This window comes from Panulirus ornatus, chromosome 5, assembly GCF_036320965.1.
Source record: "Panulirus ornatus isolate Po-2019 chromosome 5, ASM3632096v1, whole genome shotgun sequence".
NCBI classification, from domain to species: domain Eukaryota; kingdom Metazoa; phylum Arthropoda; class Malacostraca; order Decapoda; family Palinuridae; genus Panulirus; species Panulirus ornatus.
Window position 1 is genome coordinate 24014536 of NC_092228.1, and position 16811 is coordinate 24031346.

General features: G+C 41.7%; 1 protein-coding gene across 1 annotated transcript in view; it reads right to left on the reverse strand.

Annotated features, from left to right (window-relative positions):
- The window catches only part of LOC139746798 (uncharacterized), a 77106-nt gene that overhangs the window by 58739 nt on the left and 1556 nt on the right, over positions 1 to 16811 (reverse strand). The window contains exon 2 of the mRNA XM_071658355.1: positions 4755 to 5280. Within this exon, the coding sequence (XP_071514456.1) occupies positions 4755 to 5267 (513 nt within the window). The 5' untranslated portion in view covers positions 5268 to 5280. The remainder of the gene's footprint in view (positions 1 to 4754; positions 5281 to 16811) is intronic.

Here is a 16811-nt window from a genome sequence, read left to right on the forward strand (position 1 = left end):
GTAAGTGAGCTTGAGAAGGAGACCTGTGTGAGGAAGTACCAGGAGAGACTGAGTACAGAATGGAAAAAGGTGAGAACAATGGAAGCAAGGGGAGTGGGGGAGGAATGGGATGTATTTAGGGAATCAGTGATGGATTGCGCAAAAGATGCTTGTGGCATGAGAAGAGTGGGAGGTGGGTTGATTAGAAAGGGTAGTGAGTGGTGGGATGAAGAAGTAAGAGTATTAGTGAAAGAGAAGAGAGAGGCATTTGGACGATTTTTGCAGGGAAAAAATGCAATTGAGTGGGAGATGTATAAAAGAAAGAGACAGGAGGTCAAGAGAAAGGTGCAAGAGGTGAAAAAAAGGGCAAATGAGAGTTGGGGTGAGAGAGTATCATTAAATTTTAGGGAGAATAAAAAGATGTTCTGGAAGGAGGTAAATAAAGTGCGTAAGACAAGGGAGCAAATGGGAACTTCAGTGAAGGGCGCAAATGGGGAGGTGATAACAAGTAGTGGTGTATGTAGGTTTGCGGCAGGGGTGTGTGATGTCTCCATGGTTGTTTAATTTGTTTATGGATGGGGTTGTTAGGGAGGTGAATGCAAGAGTTTTGGAAAGAGGGGCAAGTATGAAGTCTGTTGGGGATGAGAGAGCTTGGGAAGTGAGTAAGTTGTTGTTCGCTGATGATACAGCGCTGGTGGCTGATTCATGTGAGAAACTGCAGAAGCTGGTGACTGAGTTTGGTAAAGTGTGTGGAAGAAGAAAGTTAAGAGTAAATGTGAATAAGAGCAAGGTTATTAGGTACAGTAGGGTTGAGGGTCAAGTCAATTGGGAGGTGAGTTTGAATGGAGAAAAACTGGAGGAAGTGAAGTGTTTTAGATATCTGGGAGTGGATCTGGCAGCGGATGGAACCATATATATATATATATATATATATATATATATATATATATATATATATATATATATATATACATATAATATTTTATTTTTTATTTTTTTGCTTTGTCGCTGTCTCCCGCGTTTGCGAGGTAGCGCAAGGGAACAGACGAAAGAAATGGCCCAACTCACCCCCATACACATGTATATACATACGTCCACACACGCAAATATACATACCTACACAGCTTTCCATGGTTTACCCCAGACTCTCGACATGCCCTGATTCAATCCACTGACAGCACGTCAACCCCGGTATACCACCTCGATCCAATTCACTCTATTCCTTGCCCTCCTTTCACCCTTCTGCATGTTCAGGCCCCGATCACACAAAATCTTTTTCACTCCATCTTTCCACCTCCAATTTGGTCTCCACTTCTCCTCGTTCCCTCCTCCTCCGACACATATATCCTCTTGGTCAATCTTTCCTCACTCATTCTCTCCATGTGCCCAAATCATTTCAAAACACCCTCTTCTGCCCTCTCAACCACGCTCTTTTTATTTCCACACATCTCTCTCACCCTTACGTTACTTACTCGATCAAACCACCTCACACCACACATTGTCCTCAAACATCTCATTTCCAGCACATCCATCCTCCTGCACACAACTCTATCCATAGCCCACGCCTCTCAACCATACAACATTGTTGGAACCACTATTCCTTCAAACATACCCATTTTTGCTTTCCGAGATAGTGTTCTCGACTTCCACACATTCTTCAAGGCTCCCAGAATTTTCGCCCCCTCCCTCATCCTATGATCCACTTCCATGGTTCCATCCGCTGACAGATCCACTCCCAGATATCTAAAACACTTTACTTCCTCCAGTTTTTCACCATTCAAACTTACCTCCCAATTGACTTGACCCTCAACCCTACTGTACCTAATAACCTTGCCCCTATTCACATTTACTCTTAACTTTCTTCTTTCACACACTTTACCAAACTCAGTCACCAGCTTCTGCAGTTTCTCACATGAATCAGCCACCAGCGCTGTATCATCAGCGAACAACAACTGACTCACTTCCCAAGCTCTCTCATCCACAACAGACTTCATACTTGCCCCTCTTTCCAAAACTCTTGCATTCACCTCCCTAACAACCCCATCCATAAACAAACTAATCAACCATGGAGACGTTACACACCCCTGCCGCAAACCTACATTAAATGAGAACCAATCACTTTCCTCTCTTCCTACACGTACACATGCCTTACATCCTCGATAAAAACTTTTCACTGCTTCTAACAACTTGCCTCCCACACCATATATTCTTAACACCTTCCACAGAGCATCTCTATCAACTCTATCATATGCCTTCTCCAGATCCATAAATGCTACAGACAATTCCATTTCCTTTTCTAAGTATTTCTCACATACATTCTTCAAAGCAAACACCTGATCCACACATCCTCTACCACTTCTGAAACCACACTGCTCTTCCCCAATCTGATGCTCTGTACATGCCTTCACCCTCTCAATCAATACCCTCCCATATAATTTACCAGGAATACTCAACAAACTTATACCTCTGTAATTTGAGCACTCACTCTTATCCCCTTTGCCTTTGTACAATGGCACTATGCACGCATTCCGCCAATCCTCAGGCACCTCACCATGAGTCATACATACATTAAATAACCTTACCAACCAGTCAGTAATACAGTCACCCCCTTTCTTAATAAATTCCACTGCAATACCATTCAAACCTGCTGCCTTGACGGCTTTCATCTTCCGCAAAGCTTTTACTACCTCTTCTCTGTTTACACCACCTCGACCAAAACACCCTATATCTGCCACTCGATCATCAAACACATTCAACAAACCCTCAAAATTCTCACTCCATCTCCTCCTCATATCACAACTACTTGTTATCACCTCCCCATTTGCGCCCTTCACTGAAGTTCCCATTTGCTCCCTTGTCTTACGCACTTTATTTACCTCCTTCCAGAACATCTTTTTATTCTCCCTAAAATTTAATGATACTCTCTCACCCCAACTCTCATTTGCCCTCTTTTTCACCTCTTGCACCTTTCTCTTGACCCCCTGTCTCTTTCTTTTATAGATCTCCCACTCAATTGCATTTTTTCCCTGCAAAAATCGTCCAAATGCCTCTCTCTTCACTTTCACTAATAATCTTACTTCTTCATCCCACCACTCAGTACCCTTTCTAATCAGCCAACCTCCCACTCTTCTCATGCCACAAGCATCTTTTGCGCAATCCATCACTGATTCCCTAAATACTTCCCATTCCTCCTCCACTCCCCTTACTTCCATTGTTCTCACCTTTTTCCATTCTGTACTCAGTCTCTCCTGGTACTTCCTCACACAAGTCTCCTTCCCAAGCTCACTTACTCTCACCACCCTCTTCACCCCAACATTCACTCATATATAATATATATATATATATATATATATATATATATATATATATATATATATATATATATATATATTTCTTCTTTTAAACTAGTCGCCATTTCCCGCGTTAGCGATGTAGCGTTAAGAACAGAGGACTGGGCCTTTTTTGGAATATCCTCACCTGGCCCCACTCTGTTCCTTCTTTTGGAAAATTAAAAACAAAACGAGAGGGGGAGGATTTCCAATCCCCCGCTCCCTCCCCTTTTAGTCGCCTTCTACGACACGCATGGAATACGTGGGAAGTATTCTTAATCCCCTATCCCCAGGGATAATATATATATATATATATATATATATATATATATATATATATATATATATATATAATTATAATAGGAGAGACGGATTTGGGCAAGACGAGATTTGATTGTGTACATAAAGTTATCGCTCGGCTATGTTGTTATCCAGCAAAAGAATCACAGATGGTCGTCAGTTCTGCCTGCTGACAGAACCAGCAGATGTCATTTTACAAAACCTTCCTTTACGACATGGAGGTATATGTATACGAATGTAGTACATATGAAATTGCACTTCCATATCATATACAAACCTCCAACAGCCAGGATCGAACCCAGGAACCCTGCGTTGAAGGTGGGAGCACTACTTCTATCTGCTGGTTGTGCGAGCCTATGGGAAATGATAAGTTGAGACCCCGTTGCTCAATAACGTGCGACGAAGAGTATTCGATTGCATAGTACTCGAAATCATTTTAATATTAGGGGTAATATGGGAAATGATAAGTTGAGACCCCGTTGCTCAATAACGTGCGACGAAGAGTATTCGATTGCATAGTACTCGAAACCATTTTAATATTAGGGGTAATATAGCCTAGCGGTAATGCTCCCGCCTCCTTCGCAGGGATCAGCGTTCCATCCTGGCTGTTGCTGTTGAAGGACTGAATATTACATGGACGTGTGTATTCATGTGCACTCTGTTCGTATATATATATATATATATATATATATACTTCCGTGTTATCCCGTTAGGTTTTATGAAATGCTATATGCTGGTTCTGTGAGGCTATGGGGAATGACCAGGAAGGGTATTCGATTACATAGTATTCCTAAAGTCATTTCCCTTTTAGGGGCGATCATAGCCTAGCAGAAGTGCCCCCGCCTTTTACGTTGTGGTGCCGGGTTCGATTCTGGCTGTTGGAGGTTTGTATGATATATGGAAGTGCGCGTTCATATGCAATATATATATATATATATATATATATATATATATATATATATATATATATATATATATATATATATATATATATATATATATACACTTATGTGTGTGTGTGTGTGTGCGTGTATAATACTGCTGTTTCACTGAATCTCACAAGAGTTTCTAGTGAATATAGATGTTATTACCAGCTGATCTAACTTTATAATTGATTGAATGTCATCCCTAAATTATACATCATACCTGTCGTGGGTTGTGCAGGAGAAGCAGGTGCTGCAGTACAGGGTGTCCACTGTAGCCAGTATCATAAGCCACCACCAGAGCACAGTCCCTGAGCTCTGCCTTGACCACAGTTACCAACATCTGGCCAAGTGATGAGACTTGCTCTGTAGACAACAGTGAATCTTCCCTTATGTTCTGCAGTTTCTGAACCTTCAAACTATTTTCCTGAATAACCTTTTTTCTTGACACAAAGTCTACACAATTTTGTGTTGATGCTGAGCCTCTAAGTGTACTTCTTAAGGCACAAACAATATTGCCGTATTCAACAGTAGTATTAAGAAGTGGTTTATGATGTTCATCATGTATCAGTAATGATGGAACAATATGGCCGGCCTCCATGATATTCTCTTTGTAAGATAATTCGGTACAGTGGTACGTCCGGTTGGTGTCAGACTCTCCTCCAGTTGTCACTCGGGTTTCCCATAATGTTGAGAATATTAAGAACAGCATCATTAGCAGGTATTGCAGTCCCATCTCTCCAGTCTGCCTGCGGTAAGAGAGACTGTGTACTGCTCTAAGTAATGCCAGTAAATGATACATGGAAAGTAGGTCAACAAAAATATAGATGCCTCCTAAATTGGATATTCCCTCTCACGCTCACTCATCTATTCTTAACGCTAACTCGCTGATGCAGGAAATGGCGAGTATGTATATGTTTTTTCCTTCATATTGTTTTTTTTTTCTATTATACTTTGTCGCTGTACACCGCGTTAGAGAGGTAGCGCAAGAAAACAGACGAAAGAATACCCCAACCCACCCACAAACACATGTATATACATACACGTCCACACACGCACATATACATACATATACATCTCAACGTTTACATATATAAGCACACACAGACATATACATATATACACATGTACATTATTCATACTGTCCGCCCTTATTCATTCCCGTCGCCACCCCGACACACATGAAATAACCCCCTCCCCCCGCATGTATGCGAGGTACCACTAAGAAAAGACAACAAGGGCCACATTCGTTCACACTCAGTCTCTAGCTGTCATATGTAATGCACCGAAACCACAGCTCCCTTTCCACATCCAGGCCCCACAGACCTTCTATGGTTTACCCCAGACGCTTCATATGCCCTGGTTCAATCCACTTACAGCAGGTCGACACCGGTATACCACATCGTTCCAATTCACTGTATTCTTTGCACGCCTTTCTCCCTCCTGCATGTTCAGGCCCCAATCATTCAAAATTGTTTTCACTCCATCTTTCCACCTCTAATCTGGTCTCCCACTTCTCCTCGTTCCCTCCACCTCTGACATATATCATCTTTCTCAATTTTTCCTCACTCATTCTCTTCATGTGACCAAACCGCTTCAAAACACCCTCTTCTGCTCTGTCAATCACAATCAATTTATTACCACACATTTCTCTTACCCTTTCATTATTCACTCAATGAAACCACCTCACACAACATATTGACCTCAAACATCTCATTTCCTGCGCACAACTCTATCTATAGCCCATGCCTCGCAACCATATAATGTTGTCGGAACCACTATTCCTTCAAACATACCCATTTTTGCTTTCCGAGATAACGTTCTCGCCTTCCACACATTTTTCAACGCTCCCAGAACTTTTGCAAACTCCCCCACCCTATGACTCACTTCCGCTTCCATGGTTCCATCGGCTACCAAATCCACTCCCAGATATCTAAAACACTTCACTTCCTCCAGTTTTTTCCATTCAAAGGTACCTCAACCCTGCTGTACCTAATAACCTTGCTCTTCTTCACATTTACTCTCAGCTTTCTTCTTTCACACACTTTATCAAACTCAGTCACCAGTTTCTGCAGTTTCCCACCCAAATCAGCCACAAGCGCTGTATCATCAGCGAATAACAACTGACTCACTTCCCAAGCTCTCTCATCCATAACATACTGCATACTTGCCCCTCTCTCCAAAACTCTTGCATTCACTTCCCTAACAACCCGATCCATAAACAAATTAAACAACCATGGAGACATCACGCACTCATGCCGGAAACAGAGATTCACTTAGAACCAATTACTTTCCTCTCATCCTACTCGTACATATGCCTTACATACTCGATAAAAACTTTTCACTGCTCCTAACAACTTGTCTCCTACACTATATATTCTTAATACCTTTCACAGAGCATCTCTATCAACTCTATCCTATACCTTCTCCAAATCCATAAATGCTACACGACAATTCCATTTCCTTTCCTAAGTATTTCTCACATACATTCTTAGAAGAAAACACCTGATCCACACATCCTCTACCACAACTGAAACTACACTGCTCTTCCCCAGTCTGATGCTCTGTACATGCTTTCACCCTCTCAAGCGTTACCCTCCCATGTAATTTCCCAGGAATACTCAACAACTTATACCTCTGTAATTTGAGCACTCACTTTTATCCCCTTTGCCTTTGTACAATGGCACTATGCAAGCGTTCTGCCAATTCTCAGGCACCTCACCATGAGTCATACATATATTAAATAACCTTACCAACCAGTCAACAACGCAGTCACCCACTTTTTTAATAAATTCCACTGTAATACCATCCAAACCCGCTGCCTTACCGGTTTTCATCTCCGCAAAGCTTTTACTAACTCTTCTCTGTTTATCAAATCATTCTCCTGAAATCCTCTCACTTTGCACACCACTTCGACTAAAACACACTATAATCGCCACTCTATCATCAAACACATTCAATAAACTTTCTTTTTATGTACAAGTGTATATATGTATATGTCTCCGTGTGTATATATATGTGTACATTGAGATGTATAGGTAGGTATATTTGCGTGTGTAGACGTGTATGTATATACATGTGTGTGGGGTGGGTTGGGCCATTTCTTTCGTTCGTTTCCTTGCACTACCTCGCAAACGCGGGAGACCGCGACAAAGCAGAGTAAATAAATAAAAAAACATATACATATATATATATATATATATATATATATATATATATATATATATAGTGAGGGTAGTGCGTAGTGGGATGAAGAAGTAAGAGTATTAGTGAAAGAGAAGAGAGAGGCATTTGGACGATTTTTGCAGGGAAAAAATGCAATTGAGTGGGAGATGTATAAAAGAAAGAGACAGGAGGTCAAGAGAAAGGTGCAAGAGGTGAAAAAAAGGGCAAATGAGAGTTGGGGTGAGAGAGTATCATTAAATTTTAGGGAGAATAAAAATATGTTCTGGAAGGAGGTAAATAAAGTGTGTAAGACAAGGGAGCAAATGGGAACTTCAGTGAAGGGCGCAAATGGGGAGGTGATAACAAGTAGTGGTGATGCGAGAAGGAGATGGAGTGAATATTTTGAAGGTTTGTTGAATGTGTTTGATGATAGAGTGGCAGATATAGGGTGTTTTGGTCGAGGTGGTGTACAAAGTGAGAGGGTTAGGGAAAATGATTTGGTAAACAGAGAAGAGGTAGTGAAAGCTTTGCGGAAGATGAAAGCCGGCAAGGCAGCAGGTTTCGAGGGTATTGCAGTGAAATTTATTAAAAAAGGGGGTGACTGTATTGTTGACTGGTTGGTAAGGTTATTTAATGTATGTATGACTCATGGTGAGGTGCCTGAGGATTGGCGGAATGCGTGCATAGTGCCATTGTACAAAGGCAAAGGGGATAAGAGTGAGTGCTCAAATTACAGAGGTATAAGTTTGTTGAGTATTCCTGGTAAATTATATGGGAGGGTATTGATTGACAGGGTGAATGCATGTACAGAGCATCAGATTGGGGAAGAGCAGTGTGGTTTCAGAAGTGGTAGAGGATGTGTGGATCAGGTGTTTGCTTTGAAGAATGTATGCGAGAAATACTTAGAAAAGCAAATGGAGTTGTATGTAGCATTTATGGGTCTGGAGAAGGCATATGATAAGAGTTGATAGAGATGCTCTGTGGAAGGTATTAAGAATATATGGTGTGGGAGGAAAGTTGTTAGAAGCAGTGAAAAGTTTTTATCGAGGATGTAAGGCATGTGTACGTGTAGGAAGAGAGGAAAGTGATTGGTTCTCAGTGAATGTAGGTTTGCGGCAGGGGTGTGTGATGTCTCCATGGTTGTTTAATTTGTTAATGGATGGGGTTGTTAGGGAGGCGAATGCAAGAGTTTTGGAAAGAGGGGCTAGTATGAAGTCTGTTGGGGATGAGAGAGCTTGGGAAGTGAGCCAGTTGTTGTTCGCTGATGATACAGCGCTGGTGGCTGATTCATGTGAGAAACTGCAGAACCTGGTGACTGAGTTTGGTAAAGTGTGTGAAAGAAGAAAGTTAAGAGTAAATGTGAATAAGAGCAAGGTTATTAGGTACAGTAGGGTTGAGGGTCAATTCAATTGGGAGGTGAGTTTGAATGGAGAAAAACTGGAGGAAGTGAAGTGTTTTAGATATCTGGGAGTGGATCTGGCAGCGGATGGAACCATGGAAGCGTAAGTGGATCATAGGGTGGGGGAGGGGGCGAAAATTCTGGGGGCCTTGAAAAATGTGTGGAAGTCGAGAACATTATCTCGGAAAGCAAAAATGGGTATGTTTGAAGGAATAGTGGTTCCAACAACGTTGCATGGTTGCGAGGCGTGGGCTATGGATAGAGTTGTGCGCAGGAGGATGGATGTGCTGGAAATGAGATGTTTGAGGACAATGTGTGGTGTGAGGTGGTTTGATCGAGTGAGTAACGTAAGGGTAAGAGAGATGTGTGGAAATAAAAAGAGCGTGGTTGAGAGAGCAGAAGAGGGTGTTTGAAGTGGTTTGGGCACATGGAGAGAATGAGTGAGGAAAGATTGACCAAGAGGATATATGTTTCGGAGGTGGAGGGAACGAGAAGAAGAGGGAGACCAAATTGGAGGTGGAAAGATGGAGTGAAAAAGATTTTGTATGATCGGGGCCTGAACATGCAGGAGGGTGAAAGGAGGGCAAGGAATAGAGTGAATTGGAGCGATGTGGTATACCAGGGTTGACGTGCTGTCAGTGGATTAAATCAAGGCATGTGAAGCGTCTGGGGTAAACCATGGAAAGCTGTGTAGGTATGTATATTTGCGTGTGTGGACGTATGTATATACATGTGTATGGGGGGGGGGGTTGGGCCATTTCTTTCGTCTGTTTCCTTGCGCTACCTCGTAAACGCGGGAGACAGCGACAAAGTATAATAAAATAAAAATATGATTTATATATATATATATATATATATATATATATATATATATATATATATTGTAGTAGTGATGTAAGGAGATGGAGTGAGCATTTTGAAGGTTTCTTAAATGTGTTTGATGATAGAGTGGCAGATATAGGGTGTTTGGGTCGAGGTGGTGTGCAAAGTGAGAGGGTTAGGGAAAATGATTTGGTAAACAGAAAAGAGGTAGTTAAAGCTTTGTGGAAGATGAGTTTCTGCAAGGGAACGGGTTTGAATGGTATTGCAGTGGAATTAATTAAAAAAGTGGGGTGATTGTATTGTTGACTGGCTAGTAAAGTTATTTAATGTATGTATGACTCATGATGAGGTGCCTGAGGATTGCCGAATGCTTGCATAGGGCCATTGTAGAAGGCAAAGGGGAGAAAGGTTAGTGCTCAAATTACAGAGGTATACGTTTGTTGAGTATTCCTGGGAAATTATATGGGAGGGTATTGGTTGAGAGGGTGAAGGCATGTACAGAGCATACGATTAGGGAAGAGCAGTGTGGTTTTAGAAGTGGTTGAGGTTTTGTGGATCAGGTGTTTGTTTTGAAGAATGTATGTGAGAAATACTTAGAAAAGCAAATGGATTTGTATGTTGCATTTATGTGTTTGGAGAAGGCATATGATAGAGTTGATAGAGATGCTCTGTGGAAGGTATTAAGAATATATGGTGTGGGAGGCAAGTTGTTAGAAGCAGTGAAAAGTTTTTATCGAGGATGTAAGGCATGTGTATATGTAGGAAGAGAGGAAAGCGATTGGTTCTCAGTGAATGTAGGTATCCGGCAGGGGTGTGTAACGTCTTCATGGTTGTTTAATTTGTTTATGGATGGGGTTGTTAGGGAGATAAATGCAAGAGTTTGGTAAGAGGGGCAAGTATACAGTCTGTTGTGGATGAGAGAGTTTGGGAGCTGAGCCAGTTGTTGTTCGCCGATGATACAGCACTGGTGGCTGATTCATGTGAGAAACTGCAGAAGCTGGTGACTGAGTTTGGCAAAGTGTGTGAAAGAAGAAAGTTGAGGGGAAATGTGAATAAGAGTGAGGTTATTAGGTACAGTAGGTTTGAGGGTCAATTGTGAGGCAAGTTTGAATGGAGAAAAACTTGAGGAAGTGAAGTGTTTTAGATATCTGGGAGTGGATTTGGCAGCGGATGGAGCCATGAAAGCGGAAATGAATCATAGGGTGGGGGAGGGTGCGAAAATTCTGGGAGCCTTGAAGAATGTGTGGAAGTCGAGAACATTATCTCGGAAAGCAAAAATGGGTATGTTTGAAGGAATAGTGGCTCCAACAATGTTGTATGGTTGCGAGGCGTGGGTTATGGCGATTTGTATGCAGGAGGGTTTTTGTGCTGGAAATGAGATGTTTGAGGAAAATATGTAGTGTGAGGTGGTTTGATCGAGTAAGTAATAATAGGGTAAGAGAGAAGTATGGTAATATAAACAGTGTGTTGAGAGAGCAGAAGAGGGTGTTTTGAAATGGTATGGTCACATGGAGAGAATGAGTGAGGGAAGATTGACAAAGATGATATATGTGTCATAGGTGGAGAAAACGAAGAGAAGTGGGAGACCAAATTGGAGGTGGAAAGATGGAGTGAAAAAGAGTCTGAGAGATCGGGGCCTGAACATACAGGAGGGTGAAAGGAGTGCAAGGAATAGAGGGAATTGTAACGATGTGGTTTACCCTGGTCGACGTGCTATCAATGGTTTGAACCAGGGCATGTGAAGCGTCTGGGGTAAACCATGGAAAGTTCTGTGTGTCTTGGATGTGGAAAGGAAGCTGTTCTTTCGGTGCATTATTACATGACAGCTAAAGACTGAGTGTGAACGAATGTGGTCTTTGTTTTCTTATCCTAGCGCTATCTCGCATACATGAGGGGGGAGGGGGTTTTTATTTCATGTGTGGCGAGGTGGCGATGGGAATGAATAAAGGCAGACAAGATGAATTATGTACATGTGTATATATGTATATGTCTGTGTGTAAATATGTGTATATTTTGAGATGTATACGTATGTATATTTCCGTGTGTGGACGCGTCTCCCGTGTTAGCGATGTAGAGGAAGGAAAACGACGAAAGAATGGCCCAGCCCACCAACATTCACATGTATATACATGTACTTCCAAACACGCACATATACATACTTATACATTTCAACGTATACACACACACACATATATATATATATATATATATATATATATATATATATATATATATATATATATATATATATATATATATATATATATATATATATGCACAGATGTATACATAAATACACATGTACATAATTCATACTTGCTACCTATATTCATTCACGTCGCCCCCCGCCACATTTGAAATGACAACCCCCTCCACCACATGCCCGCGAGGTAGCGCTATGAAAAGACTACAAAGGCCACATTCGTTCACACTCAGTCTTAGCTGTCATGTATAGTGCACCGAATCCACAGCCTCCTTTCCATATGGATGCCCATAAATCTTTCCCTGGTTTACCCCAGACGCTTCACATGCCCTGTTCCAATCTATTGACAGCACTTCGACCCCGGTATACCAAATCGTTCCAGTTCACTCTATTCCTTGCACACCTTTTACCCTCGTGAATGTTCAAGCCCCTATCGCTCAAAATCTTTTTCACTCAATCTTTCCACCTCCAATTTGGTCTCCCACTTCTACTCGCACCTCCACCTCCGACACATATATCCTTTTTGTCAATCTTTCATCACTCATCTCTCCATGTGACCAAACCATTTGAAAACACTTCTGCTCTCAACCCAACTCTTTTTATTACAACACATCTTTCTTACCCTTTTATTGCTTACTCAATCAAACCACCTCACACCATATATTGTCCTCAAACATCTTATTTCCAACAAATCCAACCCCTACGGACAACACTTTGTATACCCCATGCCTCGCAACCATATAACATTTTTGGAGCCACTATTCCTTCAAGCATACCCATTTTTGCTTTCCGAGATAATGTTCTCGCTTTCCATATATTTTTCAAGGCTCCCAGAACTTTCAACCCCTCCCCTATCCTGTGACTCACTTTCGCTTCCATGGTTCTATCCGCTGAATAATCCACTCCGAGATATCTAAAACACTTCACTTCCTTCAGTTTTTCTCCATTCAAACTTACCTTCCCAAATGACATGTCCCTCAACTCTACAGTACCTAATAACCTTGCCCTTATTCATATATACTCTCAGATTTCTTCTTTCACATACTTTACCAAATTCAGTCACCAGCTTCTGCAGTTCCTCACCCGAATCAGCCACCAGCGGTGTACCATCAGCGAACAAGAACCGGACTCACTTCCCAAGCTCTCTCATCCACATCAGACTGCATACTTGCCCCTCTTTCCAAAACTTTGCATTCACCTTCCTAAAAGCCCCATTCATAAGGAAATTAAACAACCATGGTGACATAACGCACCTCTGACGCAAAACGACATTCACTGAGAATCAATCACTTTCCTCTCTTCCTACTCGTATACACGCTTTACATCCTCGTTTAAAACTTTTCACTACTTGTAAGAACATGACTCCCACACCATATTTTCTTAATACCTCCACATAGCATGTCTATCAATTCTCTCATATGCCTTCTAAAGATCAAAAAATACTACATATAAATCCATTTGCTTTTCTGAGCATTTCTCACATACTTTCTTCAAAGCAAAAACCTGATGCACATATCCTCTACCACTGCTGAAACCACTCTGCTATTCCCTAATCTGATGATGTTTACATGCATTCACCCTCTCAATCAATACCCTCCCATATAATTCCCCAGGAATACTCAATAAATTCATGCCTCTGTAATTTGAGCACTCACTTTTAATCCCTTTGCCTTTGTACAATGACACTATGCATGCGTTCCGCCAATCCTCAGGAACCTCACCATGAGTCATACATACATTAGATATCCTTACCAACTAGTCAACAACAAAGTCACCCCCTTTAATAAAATCCCCTGCAAACCCATCCAAACCCGATGCCTGGCCTGGCTTTTATCATCCGCAAAGCTTTTACTACCTCTTCTCTGTTTACCAAATCATTGTCCTTAACCTTCTCACTTCGCACACTACCTCGACCAAAACACCCTATATCTGCCAGTTATCATCTAACGTAGTCAACAAACCTTCAAAATGTTCACGCCAACTCCTTCTCACATCACCACTACTTGTTATCACCTCCCCTTTAGCCCCCTTTACCGACGTTCCCATTTGATCTCTTGTCTTACGCACTCTATTTACCTACTTCCAAAACATCTTATCATTCTCCCTAAAATTTGATAATACTGTATCACCCCATCTCTCATTTGCCCACCTTTTCACCTTTTGCACCATTGTCTTCACCTCCTGCCTCTCTCTTCTATACATCTCTCAGTCATTTGTTCTATTTCCCGGCAAAAATCATCCACATGCCCCTATCTTCTCTTTCACTAAGAATCTTCCTTCTTCGTCCCACCATTCAGTACCCTTTTTAATATGCCTACCTCCTACGCTTCTCATGCCACAAGCATCTTTTGCACAAGCCATCACTGCCTCCCTAAATATACCCCATTCCTCCCCACTCCCCTTACGTCCTTTGCTCTAACCTTTTTCCATTCGGCACTCAGTCTCTCCTGGTACATCCTCACACAAGTCTCCTTTCCAAGCTCACTTATTCTCACCACTCTCTTTACCCCAGCATTTTCTCTTCTGAAAATCCTCTCCAAATCTTAACCTTCGCCTCCAAAAGATAATGATCAGATATCCCTCCAGTTGCACCTCTCAAGACATCAACATCCAAAAGTCTCTCTTCTGCGCGCCTGACAATTAACACGTAATCCAATAATGCTCTCTGGCCATCTGTCCTACTTACATACGTATACTTATCGATGTATCTCTTTCTAAACCAGTTATTCCCAATCACCAGTCCTATTTCAGCGCACAAATCTACAAGCTCTTCATTTCCATTTACAACACTGAACACCCCATGTGCACCAATTATTTCCGCAACTGACATAGTACTCACCTTTGCATTCAAATCACTTATCACTATAACCCGGTCTCGTGCATCAAAACTACTAACACACTCACTCAGCTGCTCCCAAAACACTTGCTTCTCATGAGCTTTCTTCTCATTCCCAGGTGCATATACTCCTACAATCACCCTTCTCTCTCCATCTAGTTTTAGTTTTACCCATATCAATCTTAAGTTTACTTTCTTCCACTCCATCACATACTCCCACCACACCTGTTTCAGGAGTAATTGTACTCCTTCCCTTGGTGTTGTCCTTTCACCAACCCCCTGACTTTAATTCCAAAATATTCCGAAACCACACCCCCAAAAGATGAAAGAATGGCGCAACTCACCCACATACACAAGTATATGCATAAACGCCCACACACACATACAAACATAGCTATATATTTCAACGTATACATACATATATATATATATATATATATATATATATATATATATATATATATATATATATATATATGTAGAAAACCCTCCCCTCCTTGTATTTTAACTTTCTAAAAGGGGAAAAAGAAAGAGTCACGCGGGGAATGCTCATCCTCCTCGAAGGCTCAGACTGGGGTGTCTAAATGTGTGTGGATGTAACCAAGATGAGAAAAGAGGAGAGATAGGTAGTATGTTTGAGGAAAGGAACCTGGATGTTTTGGCTCTGAGTGAAACGAACCTCAAGGGTAAAGGGGAAGAGTATTTTAGGAATATCTTCGGAGTAAAGTCAGGGGTTAGCGAAAGGACAAGAGCAAGGGAAGGAGTAGCACTACTTAGACAGGAGTAGTGGGAGTATGTGTCAGAGTGTAAGAAAGTAAACTCTAGGTTGATATGGGTAAAACTGAAAGTGGATGGAGAGAGATGGGCGATTATGGGGTGCATATGCACCTGGGCATGAGAAGAAAGATCATGAGAGGCAAGTGCTTTGGGAGCAGCTGAGTGAGTGTGTTAGTAGTTTTGATGCACGAGACCGGGTTATAGTGATGAGCGATTTGAATGCAAAGGTGAGTAATGTGGAAATTGAGGGAATAATTGGTATACATCGGGTGTTCAGCGTTGTAAATGGAAACGGAGATGAGCTTGCAGATTTATGTGCTGAAAAAGAATTGGGAATACCTGGTCTAAAAAGAGAGATATCCATAAGTAAACGTATGCAAGCAGGAGAGATTGCCAGGGAGCGTTATTTGACTACGTGTTAATTGATAGGCGCGCGAAAGAGAGACTTTTGGATGTTGATGTGCTGAGAGGTGCAACTGGAGGGATATGCGATCATTATCTTGTGGGGGCGAAGGTGAAGATTTGTAAAGGTTTCAGAAAAGAAGAGAGAATGTTGGGGTGAAGAGGGTGGTGAGAGTAAGTGAGCTTGGGAAGGAGACTTGTGTGAGGCAGTACCAAGAGAGAATGAGTACAGAATGGAAAATGGTGAGAACAAAGGACATAAGGGGAGTGGGGGAGGAATGGGCTGTATTTAGGGAAGCAGTGATGGCTTGTGCAAAAGATGGATGTAGCATGAGAAGCGTGGGAGGTGTGTAGATTAGAAAGGGTAGTGAGTGGTGGGATGAGGATGTAAGATTGTTAGTGAAAGAGAAAAGAGTGGCATTTGGACGATCTCCGCAGGGAAATGATGCAAATGACTGGGAGATGTATAAAAGAAAGAGGCAGGAGGTCAAGAGAAAGGTGCAAGAGGTGAGAAAGAGGGCAAATGAGTGTCGGGGGGGAGAGAGTATCAATGAATCTTAGAGAGAATAGAAAGATGTTTTGGAAGGAGGTAAATAATGAGAGTACAAGGGAATCAATGGGAACTTCGATGAAGGGGGCTAATGGGAAGGTGATAACAAGTACTGATGATGGGAAA